Below are 15,878 nucleotides of genomic sequence, written 5' to 3' on the forward strand. Positions count from 1 at the left end.
ACAAAGAAGTGATGTACAGAAAAAGGGTTTAAACTACGTGCTAAGAAAAGTGCAGTATTGTCATATTTGATAAACACCCCCTCATCAACGGCTTCAGTATCAGTATCCATCCCCAAACTGATGGAGTAGTCAGGGACCTTAGGTCAACAATCCCTCGGCTTTAACCACCACGTAGTAAGCATAGACCAGAAATCCTTCTATATAGACATGCTAATTTTTATAAGTATGTCACCCAAGTCAAATTAAATCACCATCTCTCTGGAGTCAATCCTAACTGAAAGTATTATCAAGAACAAATCCCCTTTCTGGAATGTACTTAGCCAGATATATTTTGCAGGTGGAAAGATAAGAATGGTCTCAAACTAAAAAGATTACTGATATGGAAACTCTTCATTACCAAGACAAACTTGAATCCCTATCCATATCCTCTCTCTTACAGGTTGCTATGAGTAAATCCATGTCTTCCATGTTGTGCTATCAAGACCCTACCCTGCAGGATATCCTTTGTGCTATAAGACAAACAGGTAGATAAATACACTTAAGGATCTAAATCCTCACTAACACAGAAATAAAACACATTCGATGGAGAGATCTGTTACTAAGTGAATACTCCACCTCTGGAACAAATTGCCTTTACATGTTAAACAGAGTGACATCCGCACATCTTTCATGAATGACATATGGATATTCATGAATTCATCCTTGACCTGACATGTTATATCTTCTTTAAAGAGAAAGGAGCATCTTGATGGTGTAACATATTAGGGATCAAATGTTTTTGACTTAACTTACCTTGTAATTACAATGATTATTTGATCTTATGATCATAATATGTAACCTCTGCCTTTGTTCTGACTACAAACAGCCTTTAACTCCTGTCTGACTTCTCAAAGCTTTTAGCTATACATTGGCATGAAATTCTCTGATACATCAGATTAAGGCAAATATGTGATCCAGCAATGCAGCACATTCAATTACAGCAGGAGGACCAAATGTATAACATCATAAATATATATTTTTTAATTTCTTTCAGATCCAACATATGTTGACCATTAAGTATCCCTCTCAAGAACACAATGGATCCTTTTGTTCTTACCAGAGGGTGATAGCCATCTGGTTCATTAAGCAACAAGGTGAAAGTCAGGTACCATGGGGAGGTTCCATCCCCTGCTGGGAGGTTGAGAAATTTCAGCTAGAATACCCCCCTCCGCCAGTGGTTGTATGCATCATTACTCAGAAGATGAGCATGCATGTTTTCACACGTCAATTTTCCTATATGAGGGGCGCAACTCTTACAGCATGTGAATGCCACATTCCTTGTTACTGCTGGTGCACTACCAGTCCAGCAGGTGTCACCAGTGCAGTCAGCCAAGCCTACATCACCATAGACTGGTAAACTGAGTTCAACCTCTCACTCACATCCCTCCCCTGTCTGGTCCCTCTAGTGGTCATGTTGCTAATCAAAGGTGGGTTATCTAATTTGGAAACAAGGCTTCATCCCTTTATGCCAATGGGATAAGGGTTCAAATGTATAATATGTTGAAAGAAGATATAAAATAATGTTCATGAAAAGAGTACAAAAAAAATAGGACTGATGTTATGTATCATGACAAAGAAGACAGACACCAAAGCAGAGATAGTTTGCAAATATGGTCCACCAATCCAGATAAGATAATCTATAATGCTGCCCAATGAAACACCCATATACTGCCTACCCAAACTTCAGAAACCCAAATGGGAGTCAAGTAGGATTCCTGTTAAAATTCTGAAGGTGCAGTTACAAACGCTAAGACTAAAAAGCGAGATGGGGAGTATATACCAAGTCCAATGCTACAGTACTTTAGATCATTTCCATTACCCTGTCAGTCTGTATAAGAAGTAGGGGATGGTCATAATAGACCCCCACAAGATGAGGCACCTCTGTAAAAAGCTTTAAATTTATTAAAGCAGTTATGAGACACTTCCTGAGTATCTTATACTTCTGAGGGGGAGGTACTTCACTGCCTGCTTCCATCATATTGACCTGAAATACATCAGTGTTTCTTTGCAGATTGTTAATTACCTACCAACTTACTTTCTAGTATTCTTGCATTTGTGTACAAAGCCCATTTTTTCAGCTCCTAAATAGGCTGTGACAAAGAAAGGCATAACATGCCACACTTAGTAAAACCTGACAGAATAGCATAGCACCAAGACCACGACAATGTGAAAAAAAGAATCATCTAAATTATACCATCTATAAAAGGTGGGTTTGGCAGAATGGTTAAGGTCTTTTCCACATACACACAAGTGACAGGGTTTTATTCTGACCTTAGAATACTGACTAGGCTTAAAATGGCCCTTCAGGGTAGTTAGACTAGTATTCACCTTTGTATAACTCTTAGATTCATAGGTGTGTACTAGGCTAATAGCCCTGGAGCCTTTACAAGCCTAGCCCATAGGATTACCCAGGCATAGTGCCACCCGACCTTAGTTTCCAGTGCCACTGTCGAGTAGATCCACTGCAGTGATCCCTGGGGTGAATTTTCTATTTCCCATCCACTCATCAAGATTTCTCTTGACGACAGCCAGTGAGGTGCTCTGTTTGACATGTATGGGAAGTCTATTCCATAGAATGGGCAGTTTCTGGATTATGAACCTTTCCCTCCAGCACATTCTATTGATTATGGTAATAAGATTGAGGTCTCTGGGGTGTGTGGTGAGGAGGGATTGGAATTTCTTTAGATGTTGCACTTCTAACAGAGCTGGGTCAGACATGGGTTTGTAAGTCAAGCAGAGATCGCCTCTAAAGAAGGCAACATGAGGTAGAGACTAGTTGGAGTTTTTTTGAGTCTGTCCATATAGGACAAGTGTTTAAGGCCTAGGATCCTCTTTGTGAGGTACTTTTATGGCCTCTCCAGTTGTTGCAGGTGTCTAGTGAGGTACATGCCAAATGGGGCATTGTACTCGATGATTGGCCTAATGAGGGAAGAGCAGAGGGAGACAATGACCTGTTTCTTCCTGGATGCAAAACCCTTAGTAATGAGATGTGCCACATAGAAGGACTTTCTGACCACAGTGGCAGTGTGGTGGTCAAAAGAGAGATTGCTGTCAACCTGTGTTCCCAGATCTCTTATAATGCCTTCTGTGTTCAGTGGAGTGCCATCGATGTGATAGTTCATGGGAACTGGGTTTTTCCCAAAGTGGATGACGACACATTTTTGGCACTGAGCTTAAGGCCATGGTTCTGACACCAGTCATTGGTCTCAGTGAGGCCTTTCTGTAGGATGTCAACATCACTTGGGGAGTTTATAATGGCTCCTAACTTGCAATTGAACTTTGTCAGCCAGAGTCCCTTCGTGTTGGCCTGGACTTTTAAGAAGTAGATACCAAACAGGATAGGTCCCAGACTGTTCCCTGTGGGACTCCACTCATGACTGGTTGGCAATCTGACTTGGAGTCAGCTACTTTCACACTGTGGGTTCTATCTGTAAGTCACTTTGCAACCCATTTAGAGATATAGGGGTTGATACCTAGCTTAGTGTGTTTTTCTATGATTCCTGAGTGGGGAATGGTATCAAAGGCCTTGGCCAAATCAAGGTAGGCTGTATGAACCACCTTGCCTTCATCCACAGCTCTGGTGACTGACTCAAAGAAGTCTACCAAGTTGAGCAGGCATGATCTAAGCTTCACAAAACCAAACTGTGTGGGATCCAGAGTTTGGAGATCCCCTATATCCTTATTAGGTCCATGATGATGCATTCCATAGCTTCGTATATCAGACTTGTCAGGCTAATGGGGCGATAGTTCCCAGGGTCTGTAGTCACTCATCCTTTGTGGAGAGGGATGACTATAGCAGTGTGCCATTCCATAGGGACAAAGCCTGAGGTGAGGCTGTGATTGAACAGGGCACACAGGTGAGGTGCCGGTTCACTCTGTAGTTCATGTAGAACACAACAAGGAATATTGTCATGTCCCATAGAAGCTGTATTCTTGGCCTTGGACAGTGCTGTTTTAACTTGTGCAGCAGTAATACTGGGTGCCTGGCAATCTACTGGTATTGTGATTGGTCCTTTGGGGGGGAGAGGGGTAAAGATGGCACTGCATCTGTCGGCTGGTATACTGGCAATATCTGTTGGCTCGGTATTGGAGGTACCATTGTGCAGTAGCTCAGAGCAAATCTGGGTATTGCCATGGAGGTTCTTTATATAACTATAGAAGACACTGTGGTTGTCTTTACTATCTGCTGCAATTCTGTTTTCATAGCTAGCTTTAGAGGATTTGATGAAGGATCTCAACTTTTTGTTGAAGCTTGATAAAGGAGTTTTTCCAGTCTTGGGACTTCACCTTATTCCGCATCAGTTTCCTCCTTCTGTTGTAGTCTATTTATGGCAGGGGACCACCAAATTGGCTTCTTTTTTTTTTTTTTGGAGGAGAGTGTCTTGGTTCTATTGGATATGGCGAGATCCATGCATTTGTGTACGTGTTCATATAGTGCATTGGTGTATGATTCGGCAGTCATGCAAATATTCTCCATTTGCATGGGTGCCATGAAGTTAGCCACCTCTATTCTGAGGAGCCCAACGTTAGCTTTGGAGAAGTTTTTCATGGTGGTTACAATTGTGGGGGGGGGGGTGGATTTTCAAGGTGATTAGTTTGTGGTTGGATCTAACCACAGAGGAGTTGACTATTGGTGTAGAACAATGATTGCCCCTGTTAGTAATGACCAGGTCAAGGATGTTGCTACCTCTAGTAATGTATTCCAGGAAACATTGGGCAAGTGTATTGGTACAGGAGTAGTTTTCCCAGTTAATGGAGGGGTAGTTGAAGTCACCCAGTATGAGAGTGTTAGGTTGGACCCTAATATTCTCTAGGGTGCTTAGGAACGTGGAGTGAGTGTCTTGGGACATGGTTGGGGACTTATAACAGGCTGTGACCTGAATCGCTGTCTTACCCAATGTTAGCTGCACCTGAAGTATCTCTGAAGTGTTATGTGGGCTACCATTCTGGAGGTGTGCACATCCTTTATGAATATGGAAACACCACCGCCTTTGGAGCTTCTGTCTAAGTTCTGGGGCAGAAAGGTGTGGAATGAGTTATAGCCTGGTAGTGCAGGGGTGCTTTCTGCTGCCTTGAACTAGGTCTCTGTTACAACACAAATGTCGATGTTCTCCATTTTAAGGAGTGCTTCGAGCGAGTGTATTATGAGATTTAGACTTCTAGCATTGAGCAGCATGACCCTCAAACTGCATTTGTTTGTAGGTGTTAGTATCTCTGATGTGTTATGTTGGACTACCAGTCTGGAGGTGTACACATCCTTTATGACTATGGAAACACCACTGCCTTTGGAGCTTCTGTCCAAGTTCTGGGGCCGAAAGGCGTGGAATGAGTTGTAGTCTAGTAGTGCAGGGGTGCTTTCTGCTGCCTTGAACCAGGTCTCTGTTACAGCACAAATGTTGATGTTCTCCATTTTAAGGAGTGCTTCGAGTGAATGCATTATGAGATTTAGACTTCTAACGTTGAGCAGCATGACCCTCAAATTGCATTTGTTTGTAGGTGTTACGGTGGCAATTTGGTATTTGGAACACCACCTAAAAAAGGGACTATAGGGGTGGCAAGAGCCTTGGCCAGTATCCGGAAGCCCAGGGGTGACAGATGCAGGCCATCTCTGGCAAAGCATTGAGATCTGTCAATCATGTCATCCCAGGCACACAGATACAAGATCCCCTTAGAATGACACCAGAAACTTAGCCAATTGTTGAAATCGATCATTTTCTGCTTGTACTGTGGTATCATTCTGGGTGATGGTAGGATGTTGCTCATGGCTAGGGTCATACCTGCCTGGGCTACATAATCCGAGAACTCCTCCATGTCTCTTTTGATGTAATTCACGGAGGTACGTCTCAGGTCATTCACACCCACATGTACAATGACAGAGTCATATTTGTACCTGTTGTTGAGGGACTTGAGTGCATGCATTATTTGGCAGATCCTGGCACTTGACAGGCAGCTGACTGTTACTTTCTTTTTATTCAACCTAGTGAGTGGGACATCAGTGTGCCTCACTATCGAGTCACCTATAACTAGTGTGCTGGGCATGCTGTTTTGCCTTAGGGGCTTTGGTTCAGTGGCACACTGTTTAGGAGAATTATGTGTCTCATGATTAGTGTTGTGTTGTGGTGGTTGAGTGCATTTCTACCTTGGAGCTCTCTGCTGTTTGGGTAGATTTTTATTGAGAGCCTCTGCAAAGGTGGGTGTGTGGTTTGTGTTTTTATGTGAAGGCAGTGCTGGTGTGTGTTCTGGAGGTTTATGTGTTCCATCTGGTGTGGTGCAAATGTTGACCTTCTCCTCTTGACCAGCTATTCCGTTCTTGGCTGGAGAGTGCGTGGCTTCCAATTTGGATATATAAGTGCATCTCTCGCAAGTCTGAGTGTTGGGAGGTAAGAGGAGAGGGTTGTCGGTGTACATAAGGCAACTGCTACATTGCCATTGCCTTAGGATGCCCAAGTTCACTAGGTTAATAGGAGAAAGCACAGGGAACTGACCTTGAGACATGCCTGGAGGGGTAGGCATTAATAATAAGTACTGGAGCCATTTCCTTGTAGAACGTTTAGTGCTGGTAGCACTTTTGTGGGCTACAATAATTGCCACAAGAAGTCTGGTATGGTAAAGTGCTACTAAAGTGCAGGAGAGGAGAGAACTAGCGGATCTAAGGGAAAAATTGAAGAGCAGACTTTGGCACCTCTCAGAAGCTTACAAACAGTCCAGGATACAACAAATCTGTATATGTGGGAAACAAGTTCAACACAGGCTTTTAAACGAGAAAGTTGAACGAGATGGAAAAACTGCCCAAACGGCCAATAAACTACAAATTCTAGGCCAGAAACTACTCCTCTTGTGGTAGATAGGCTACCTAGTGCTTACCACTCCCACTGAAAAGCTAGAAGGCTTCCCTCCAACACAGAAAGGCTTGGGGGGCTCAGAAGCTTACATACAGTCTTGGATACAGGAAATCGACTAGTTACAGGAAAAGCAGGACAAGCGCAAACGTGGGCTTTTAGACCAGAAAGTTGCAGGAGATGGAAAAATCTGCCCAAACAGCCAATAAACTACAATTTCTGGGCGCGAAACTGCTCCTTTTGTGGTAGATAGGCTACCTAGTGCCTACCACTCCCCCTGACAAGCTAGAAGGCATCCATCCGGCATTTGTACCTACCTTTTATTGGGATGCATGGCTAGGCTTAAAAAGGCCCTTATAGTCATTAGCCTAGTACATACCTACAAACCTATAAAACATCACCAGTGAATGATCTATACAAACATAAAAATAAATAATAATGAAAAAATGACATATTGGCATAGATCTAGGACAGTAAGATATATTATTATCAAGGGAAAGACTTCTTGCTCACTAATGGATAATGTATGTTGCCTTTGAACACTCTGTTCCTTTTTTATCAATTGCTAAGTGCAACCATGATAATGGCAAGATGGCAGAGTTCCTTTTTTCTGGGGACAATATTCCACATTTCAAGCCTGTTGCCAATGGAGAGTTTACTGCCTGCATGGGGAGGGTGTAGTGTGAAAGAAGAAAAATGTTACAGAGAATTAATTGAAACTCAGTGATAAAATGAGGGGATACAAGGGAGGAATTGGTAATGTACTAGATATAGCAGTCTATTAAAATAGGTACAGAAAAAGAGGGGCCTCTATGAAATGGCGAAATATCTACGCTTACCAGTCAGATACTGACTTTCTTTCTTAATGAGTGAGAAATGAACTAGTACTTTTTATTAAACTACAACTAACCCCTCTGTTAGTGGCTTACATGGTGGCAGTAATATATGGGATGCATTTTGTATGGCCAAAACTAAGACTCCTTTTTCCACATTTAACCCCGTCTTTCTCAGGAAAAATAATGGCTCGTTTGTAGCAAACAGATGTCGATGGGCAAAGTTTATGCTGGATTTTGCCAATGTGGAAGGTTGAAATGAAGGACAGTATAACATCATTTGTACCTTGAGGCTATATCCATGCAATTGGTAATAAGTCTCTACGGTAGAAGAATTGAATCATGGAGGAAGTAATGTTTGCTGAGGATGTGTGTAACAATGAGTTTTCCATGCTAAATGGAAATAAGACATTATTCTGGTGGCAATATCTACATATTTCTTCACTGTTAAGGCACACAATTAATACCCTTCATAGTAGTACTGTGTCAGGAATGGTGCAAAGTCAGTTCTCAGTGGCTAGGGAGAGAAATAATAGGGATAAAAAAAGCAACTGGCTATATATATATATGTATGTATACGTATATATATATATATATATATATATATATATATGTATATGTATATATATGCAAGTTACATGGATGAGACAATAATAGTAAGGAAGAAAACTGCACTGAAATGGGAAATTTGGCTTAGGAGATTTAATGCAGAGGAGTGGTTAGAAGTCCTTGAGATTCACCTTCTTTAAGTTGCTAAATCTTTAACAAACTTTCTGGAGAAACTGTATAGAAGGGGATGGAAATCTATGCAGAGCTGTTGGAGATATAAATAACAACAGGCCAATACTTCCATATGGTCTAGGGTTGACCAGTCATAGCACCTTTATGGTCATCAGTCTATCATACAACTGACTCAGCAAGAGCAGTCACTCTTCCAGATGTTTCAGATGAGGTGTTTTGGCTAAGAAGTGTATCTCAGGAGCGCCAATCTTTCCCAGGAGTCCTTAGTCTAATTTGTAGGGAAGTGTCAGCAACAGCAGTGTTAGGAATGATGTTTAAGTTCAGGAAATACCACACAATAGACTGGAAGCAGAAGATATTAGCTCATATATATAAAAAATGGTTTACCTTTAAAACCACGAATCACAGTAGTTCGAGTGTTCATATGAGCGACTCGAAACCACAAAAATGTAAACATCGACAGTCCTTAATGTTTAAAAAATCGAAAAGAAGATAGCTGTTTTTCGAACATTAATGTCGAAAAAAAAAAAAGGAAAAAGGGCGCCCCCCCCACACCCCCCTACTTTATTATTCTAACTCCAAGATCGCACTACAGGGGGGAAAGGAACCATTTCCCGATCTCCACTATAGTGCACTCAGCCCCAGAAAGTCGAATGCATAATGAGCGAATCTCACTGTGCATTCACTCATTGCACATTCAAACCTTTTTCCGTTCGACATTTGCAGATCTTGCAGACTGCCTTCTACGCAATTGCAATTTACCTGTGTGCAATACGCACATCTAAAGGTAAACCATAAAAAATAGTCTGTCAAATTAATGGTCGGGGGGAATACAACGTTTTGAACTGCTTTCATATATTACTGGTGTACATTAACTAATTTATTACCGTTTAGCAAAGTTATGTGTCTCATTATTAACATTGCATTAATTTGTTATTGCAATGCAAGGTATTTTTGAATGTTGTTCACAAAGCAATAAAGTTCTTTACTGGAAAAAAAACTCTGGGCTATGTGCACATCATCTGTCTCCAGGGTGCCATATTTTTAGTAAGCAAGAACCATTTTTACCTATAATTCACATATGAAACGTTATGCATACCTCTTCCTTTGAAAAGTAACTGCATGGAGTTGCAATGTCCTGGCTGGCAATGTAGCTAATGAAGTTGGAGGACTGGTCTTTTTCTAATAGAGCCATGCTTCTGCAGGCAGTTGAGACTGAAATCTAAGATAATCTAAGGTGAGAATATTTGCAAAACAGAGTTAAGAAGAGAGGCCCTGACACAAATCTATAACAAACTGCTGCTCCAGGGAATTGTGCAAATGCAGATAGAGACTGGCTAGTGTCCATACTGAAAGTATGAATGGACAAATAAATGTGAATCAGTGTCCTAGCTGGGATAGGCAGCATTTGATTAATTCAGCAAGTAGATGTGGGTGGCACACTGAAACAAAGCACTTAATGGTCCTCTGAGATACTCCCACTAACGGCACTAGTAATTGTTCTGTACATTATACTAATTATAGGCAAAAGAGCATTCAATGTAAAATAATTCTTCATTAAACTGTAGGAGTGATTGCACAGCAATCTATACGTCTGCATCTAATATTTAAACTGGTTAGAAGCTGCAGATTCCAAGAGATTAGTCATCACGGAAAAACAAAGGTGGACCTAAGTGAGTTAAATAGATAACTCTGCCTTTGGGAAGGGGAGGGCTGTGGCCAACTCCCAAAATGCTAGCAGCGCATCATTACAGAAAGGAAGAGATTTATGATGGGGATGAGACAAATGAGGAGGAATACAGTACAGCTCTTATGAATATGTGATTGAGTCCACTTACTTCTGGTTTACAATGATTTGTACACTTCCAGAATTTGGATAAGGTCCCTGAGAATGACAGAGTGGAAGGCGTGGGAGATATAAAAGTCAAAAGCTGGGAAAACTGGGTTGTTATTATTGAGAATGAGGAAGAAATAAGAGAAGACAGAAGCTAAGTTAAAAAGATCAGAGTGGAGTTCTCTGCTCTGAACAACAGTGAGGTTTGAGACTGTGGAAAGGGGAGAACTAAAAATGTATGAATAATGCTGCTATGGCCTTTTCTCGTGAATTGTTTAGCTCTGAACATAAAGTGGTGAATTATGTCCAGTCAGACTATCATATGGTCTGTTTGTGTGATAATCAAAGATCATCTAAAGGAATGAACAGTTGGGATAGGATGATGACTTGGTCCTTATAGGTTCATAGGTAGGTACTAGGCTATTGGCCCAAGGGCCTACGTAAGCCTAGCCAACAAGGTTCCCTGGCTTATGCCACCCAAGAAAGTTATTTTTCTGTGCCACTCTTGAGCAGAGACACAGAAGTGATCCCTGGGGTGTATTTCCCATCCACTCATCAAGATTTTTCTTGAAGAGTGCTAATGAAGAACTTTGCTTGACATAGATGGGTAGCCTGTTCCAGAGTATGGCAAGTCTCTGGGACAGAAATCTATCCCTCCAGCATGTCCTGTTTATTGTGGTGACAAGGTTTAGGTCCCTAGAATGTGTAGCTCAGAGGGATTGGGATTTCTTTAGGTGTAGCATGTCCAACAGCTCTGATTTTGACATAGCTTTATATGTTAGGCAGAGATCACCTCGAAGTAGGCAATATTCTACGGAGTAAAGCTAGTTGAGGCCAGTAATCCTCTTTGTGAGGTACTTCTGTGGCCTTTCCAGCTGCTGCAGATGTCTTGTGAGGTACATTCCAAAAGGGGCATTGTACTCTATAATGGGTCTAATGAGTGTCGAGTAGAGAGGAACAATGACCTCTTTTTTTCCTTGATGAGAACCCTTTTATGATGAGGTGTGTCATGTAGAAGGACTTCCTGACTACTGTGGCGATGTGACTATCAAAGGACAGACTACTGTCTACCTGGGTCCCAAGGTCTCTTATCACACATTCGGTGTTAAGAAGACTGCTGTCTATGTAGTAGTTCATGGGTACAGAGTTTTTACCAAAGGGGATGATGATGTACTTTTTGACATTGAGCTTGAGGCCATGGCTCTGACACCAAGCATCTGTCTCAGTGATGCCCTTCTGTAGGATTTCCATACCATTTGGGGACTCGACTATGGTTCCTAGTTTGCAGTCATCGGTGAACTTCATTAGCCAGAGGCCTTCTGTGTTAGCCTGTACTTCAGAGAAGTAGATACCGAACAGGAGAGGTCCCAGGACTGAACCCTGTGGTACTCCACTTGTCACTAGGTTGAGGTCAGATTTGGAGTGCGCAACTTTTACAGTGTGGGTTCTGTCAGTGAGCCAGTTGGTAACCCATCTTGTGATGTAGGGATTTATATATAGTTTAGTGAGTTTAGCTATAATTCCAGAATGGGGGATGGTGCTGAAAGTCTTGGCGAGGTCAAGATAGGCTGTGTGAACCACTTTACCCTCATCTATGGCTTTGGTAACTGCCTCAAAGAAGTCAATCAGGTTCAGGAGGCATGATCTGCCTTTCACAAACCCGAACTGGGTGAGATCCAGAGTTTTGAGGTTACCAATGTCTTTGTGTATGAGTTCCAGACCAGGCTCGTCAGGCTAATAGGGCGATAGTTCCCGGGATCAGTGGTGGATCCCCCTTTGTGGAGTGGGATAACTGTTGCTGTATGCCATTCAGTGGGCACAAAGCCTAATGTGAGGCTATGATTGAACATGGTGCTTAGATTGGGAGCCAGTTCATTCTGAAGTTCATGTAAAATGCAGCCTGGGATGTTGTCTGGTCCCATGGATGCTGTGTTTTTGGCTTTAGAGAGTGCAGCTTTTACCTGCGTAATTGTGATTACAGGGACTCTGCATTATTCCTGTGTAGATACGGGCCCTTTAGGGGGTGGGGGGGTAAAGTTAGCACTGAACCTATCTGCCAGGATGTTGGCAATATCAGTTGGTTCTGTAATTTTCGTGCCGTTGTGCTGTAACTCAGAGCAGATCTGGGTGTTGCCATCGAGATTCTTAACATAGCTATAGAATGCTTTGTAGTTGTCCTTAGAATTAGTGGCAATTTTGTTCTTGTAGCTAGCTTTGGAGGCTCTTATAAGGGATCTCAGCTTCTTACTGAGGCTGACCAGGGAGCTCCTCCACTCATGGGATTTTACTCTCTTTTGCAACAATTTCTTCCTTCTGTTGTACAGTTTGTTTATGGCAGGGGACCACCAGATTGACTTCCTTTTTTTGGAGGATAGCATCTTGGTTCTGTTTGGGATAGCATGATCCATGCACTCGTGTAAGTGCTTACAGAGTGCATTTGTGTAGGATTCAGCAGCGTAATTGTTTTGTCCCTCTACATGAGTGTCATGAAGTTCATTGCTTCTGTCTTAAGAAGTATGAAGTTGGCTTTGGAGAAATTTTTTACCATGATTTCCTTAATAGGGGGGGTGGGGCAGGATGTGGATATTAAGGGTGATTAGCTTATGGCCGGATCAGACCAATGAGGAGTTGACTTCAGGTGTGGAACACCAGTCACTCATGCTGGTAATGACTAGGTCTAAGATATTGTTGTCCCTGGTGGGGGTGGGGATATGTTGATCCAGGGCATGGGAGTTTATGAATTCCAGAAAGCATTGTGTGAAGGAGTTGGTACATGAGTAGTTTTCCCAGTTAATGGTGGGGTAGTTGAAATCACCCATTATTAGAGTGTTTGGTTGAACCCTAATATTTTCCAGTACATCAAGAAAAGAGGAGTGGGAATCTTGGGGCATGGTCGGGGATCTGTAGCAAGCTACAATTTGGATTGCAGTTTTGCCCAGAGTTAGTTGCACTTGGATAACCTCGGATGCATTATGCTGAGCAACTAGCCTGGAGGTGTGGATATCCTTAATGAATATTGACACACCTCTGCCTTTGGTGCTCCGGTCCAGGTTACATGGCCAAATAGTGTGGTATGAGTTATAGCCTGGTAGTGCAGAGGTGCTCTCTGGAGCATTGAACCAGGTCTCAGTCACTGCACAGATATCGATGTTCTCCATTTTAAGGAGTGCCTCGAGTGAGTGCATTTTGAGATTTAGACTGCTAGCATTGAGTAGCATTACCCTCAGTTTTTGCTTGCCTGTTCCTGTTATGGTGGTGAATTTGTCATTTGAACCTTGCCTAAAAAAGGCACTATGGGGCGGCAAGAGCCTTGATATCTCTTTTAGTTATGAGATTCTTTAGTGTTTAAAAAAATTCAGTCAATGACATATACTTGTCCTGTTCATCTCCAAAATATTATCTCCAAAATATTTACAAAATTATTAATAATTATTTTTGCTTTATGCTATAGGATGAAAATCGATATCATGAAGACATTTTTGGCCTTACTCTACGTACACAGGAAGTAAAGCTCATAATCAGATCTCAGTCTTACACAAAGGAAGAACATCGTGAGTTATGAGAAACTGGCTGTGGAAGTGTATGCAAAGGAGAGTATGACATGGAGTGACTGAAATCATTTGCATCATCTCAGCTGTCATTGACTAACTTCACTATTTTAGAGCAATTTTTTATCATTTGTTAACATTTTACAATAAAGGACCTTTTGTGGTCCTGCCTCACACAGCAAAAAAGAAAAAGGGAAAAAAAACAAATATGTTTTCTGATATCTAAACAGACATAAATATTAATGATTTCAAGGGATGTTGTATATGCTAAGATTAAGTATGCACAGATGTGTCTTGTATTTCCTGAAAAGCTTTTAAGGGAAAAGTATATTAGCAATTATCTGTTTCAGAATGAATCACAGAAATATATTTTGTTTCATTTTGCACACAACTGAATCCAACTCCCTCTTGCGTCTTTTCTGGAATTCATTTCAACTAGGTTGACAACATTCCTGTAATGGGAAATGTAACTTTCCCAAAGCTTTATGACAATCCAAAGAGGGTAATAAACTAAATTAATGTCATGCACATCGCTGAGTTCCCACAACCATATTTAGACAAGCTATGTAGATAAAACCTACAGAATTTTGTTTTTTCAAAAAGCTAAAATGATTGACTCACTGATCTGAAAACCCACCTTAAATATGCACAGTTGCAGCTCCTCAGATACTCTGCAGTCAAAATATTTCACCTAGTTCGTATCCTTTACAGCTGAATAAGTAACACTCCAAAGTTAATTGTGTTTAGATGACATTGTGGCTGTGATAGTCTCCATTCAATACACTGATATTCTGTCATGTACCACAATACAATGCATGCAAATAAACACATTAAAGAAAAGTTCCCTGAAGCGTTATGCTGGGTGGTAATGACTACATCAAAAGAATGTATCTGACATTGTTGTATTCCTTAAAATAACTATTTTATATAATACAATAGTTCTGCATATTTGTATTTTAAAATGTTTTAATGTTAGGATGCTTTCCTTGGCTATAGATGACTGTCACTGTTGAAGTAACAGCACGACCCATGTGAAAAAAATGGAAAAAAGGGCTTGTGGATGGATGGATGCTTTTGATATGTTTATTAATATAAAATGCTATCGGCAGAGCTTATGTAAAAAATCACAATTACCTATTAGTAAGAGTCAAGGCATGTTAATTTAATATAACCATACAGCTGGTGCCACATAAGAAAATACACAGAATACAAAATCAGGTGTTTTACACCATTCTAATATTTTATCCGATCTTTTTTTTTTTTTTTTCATTTAAGATTGTGAAACGGGTACAATGTTCAAACGAAGTGCAGTACTGTAATTACAGATGTTCTTTCTTGTATGTATAAAAACATAAATACAAATAAAAATTATGGAAAACATTGATATGTGATCCCATCTGATTCTCTTTCTCTCTGTGCTAAAAAAATCACTTGAAATCCCTCTGCCATAGAATAATCTGATGTTTGAGAAAAAGTATTTCTTTGCTTTTATTGCATATAATCTTGTTTGAATGTTGTGTGTATTTTTATTGCAGTTCATTATTTATAGTCCTTTTTCCCTTGAATACTAAAAGTTCTGGTTTGGAGAGGTAACGAAGCTTGTGTCTCTTTATGATTCATATTAACAACAAGATCATTTCCAGGGAACTATGGGAAGAGATACATGCAAACTATTTTGTTGTTGTTTTATAAGCTTTCAAAGGTTTTCTTGAGACAGATCACCTGAGATGTTACTGTCATAGTATATATAGATTGTGTTGTGGAAAATTTCTCTGGAGTTCTTGCTTAGGGCTGAAATTGGGCCAAATTCCAAAATATCTGGGGTATCACAGCAGAAAGGCTCCAGAGTCCTGTAATTCTTCCTCCAGCCTACATTTGAAATTCTCCCCTGCTTCCCCCCACCCCTGATGAAAAAAGAAGTTATGTACTCACCATAACATTCTATGTAAGTCGTTCATCTCATCTTCATTCTCACTGATAGGTTCAGAGATGATCCTTGGGTCTGACTCAGCCAAATGCTAAAGCTCAAGGTCTTCAACCAGCT

General features: G+C 41.0%; 1 protein-coding gene across 1 annotated transcript in view; it reads left to right on the forward strand.

Annotated features, from left to right (window-relative positions):
• The window catches only part of LOC122798558 (nitric oxide synthase, brain-like), a 638,878-nt gene extending 623,660 nt beyond the window's left edge, over positions 1–15,218 (forward strand). Inside the window, exon 26 of the mRNA XM_044067612.1 lies at positions 13,738–15,218. Within this exon, the coding sequence (XP_043923547.1) occupies positions 13,738–13,848 (111 nt within the window). The 3' untranslated portion in view covers positions 13,849–15,218. The remainder of the gene's footprint in view (positions 1–13,737) is intronic.
• The last annotated feature ends 660 nt before the right edge of the window (positions 15,219–15,878 follow it).

The sequence above is a fragment of the Protopterus annectens genome, chromosome 3.part1, assembly GCF_019279795.1.
Source record: "Protopterus annectens isolate FY-2018-M chromosome 3.part1, PAN1.0, whole genome shotgun sequence".
Lineage (NCBI taxonomy): Eukaryota > Metazoa > Chordata > Ceratodontiformes > Protopteridae > Protopterus > Protopterus annectens.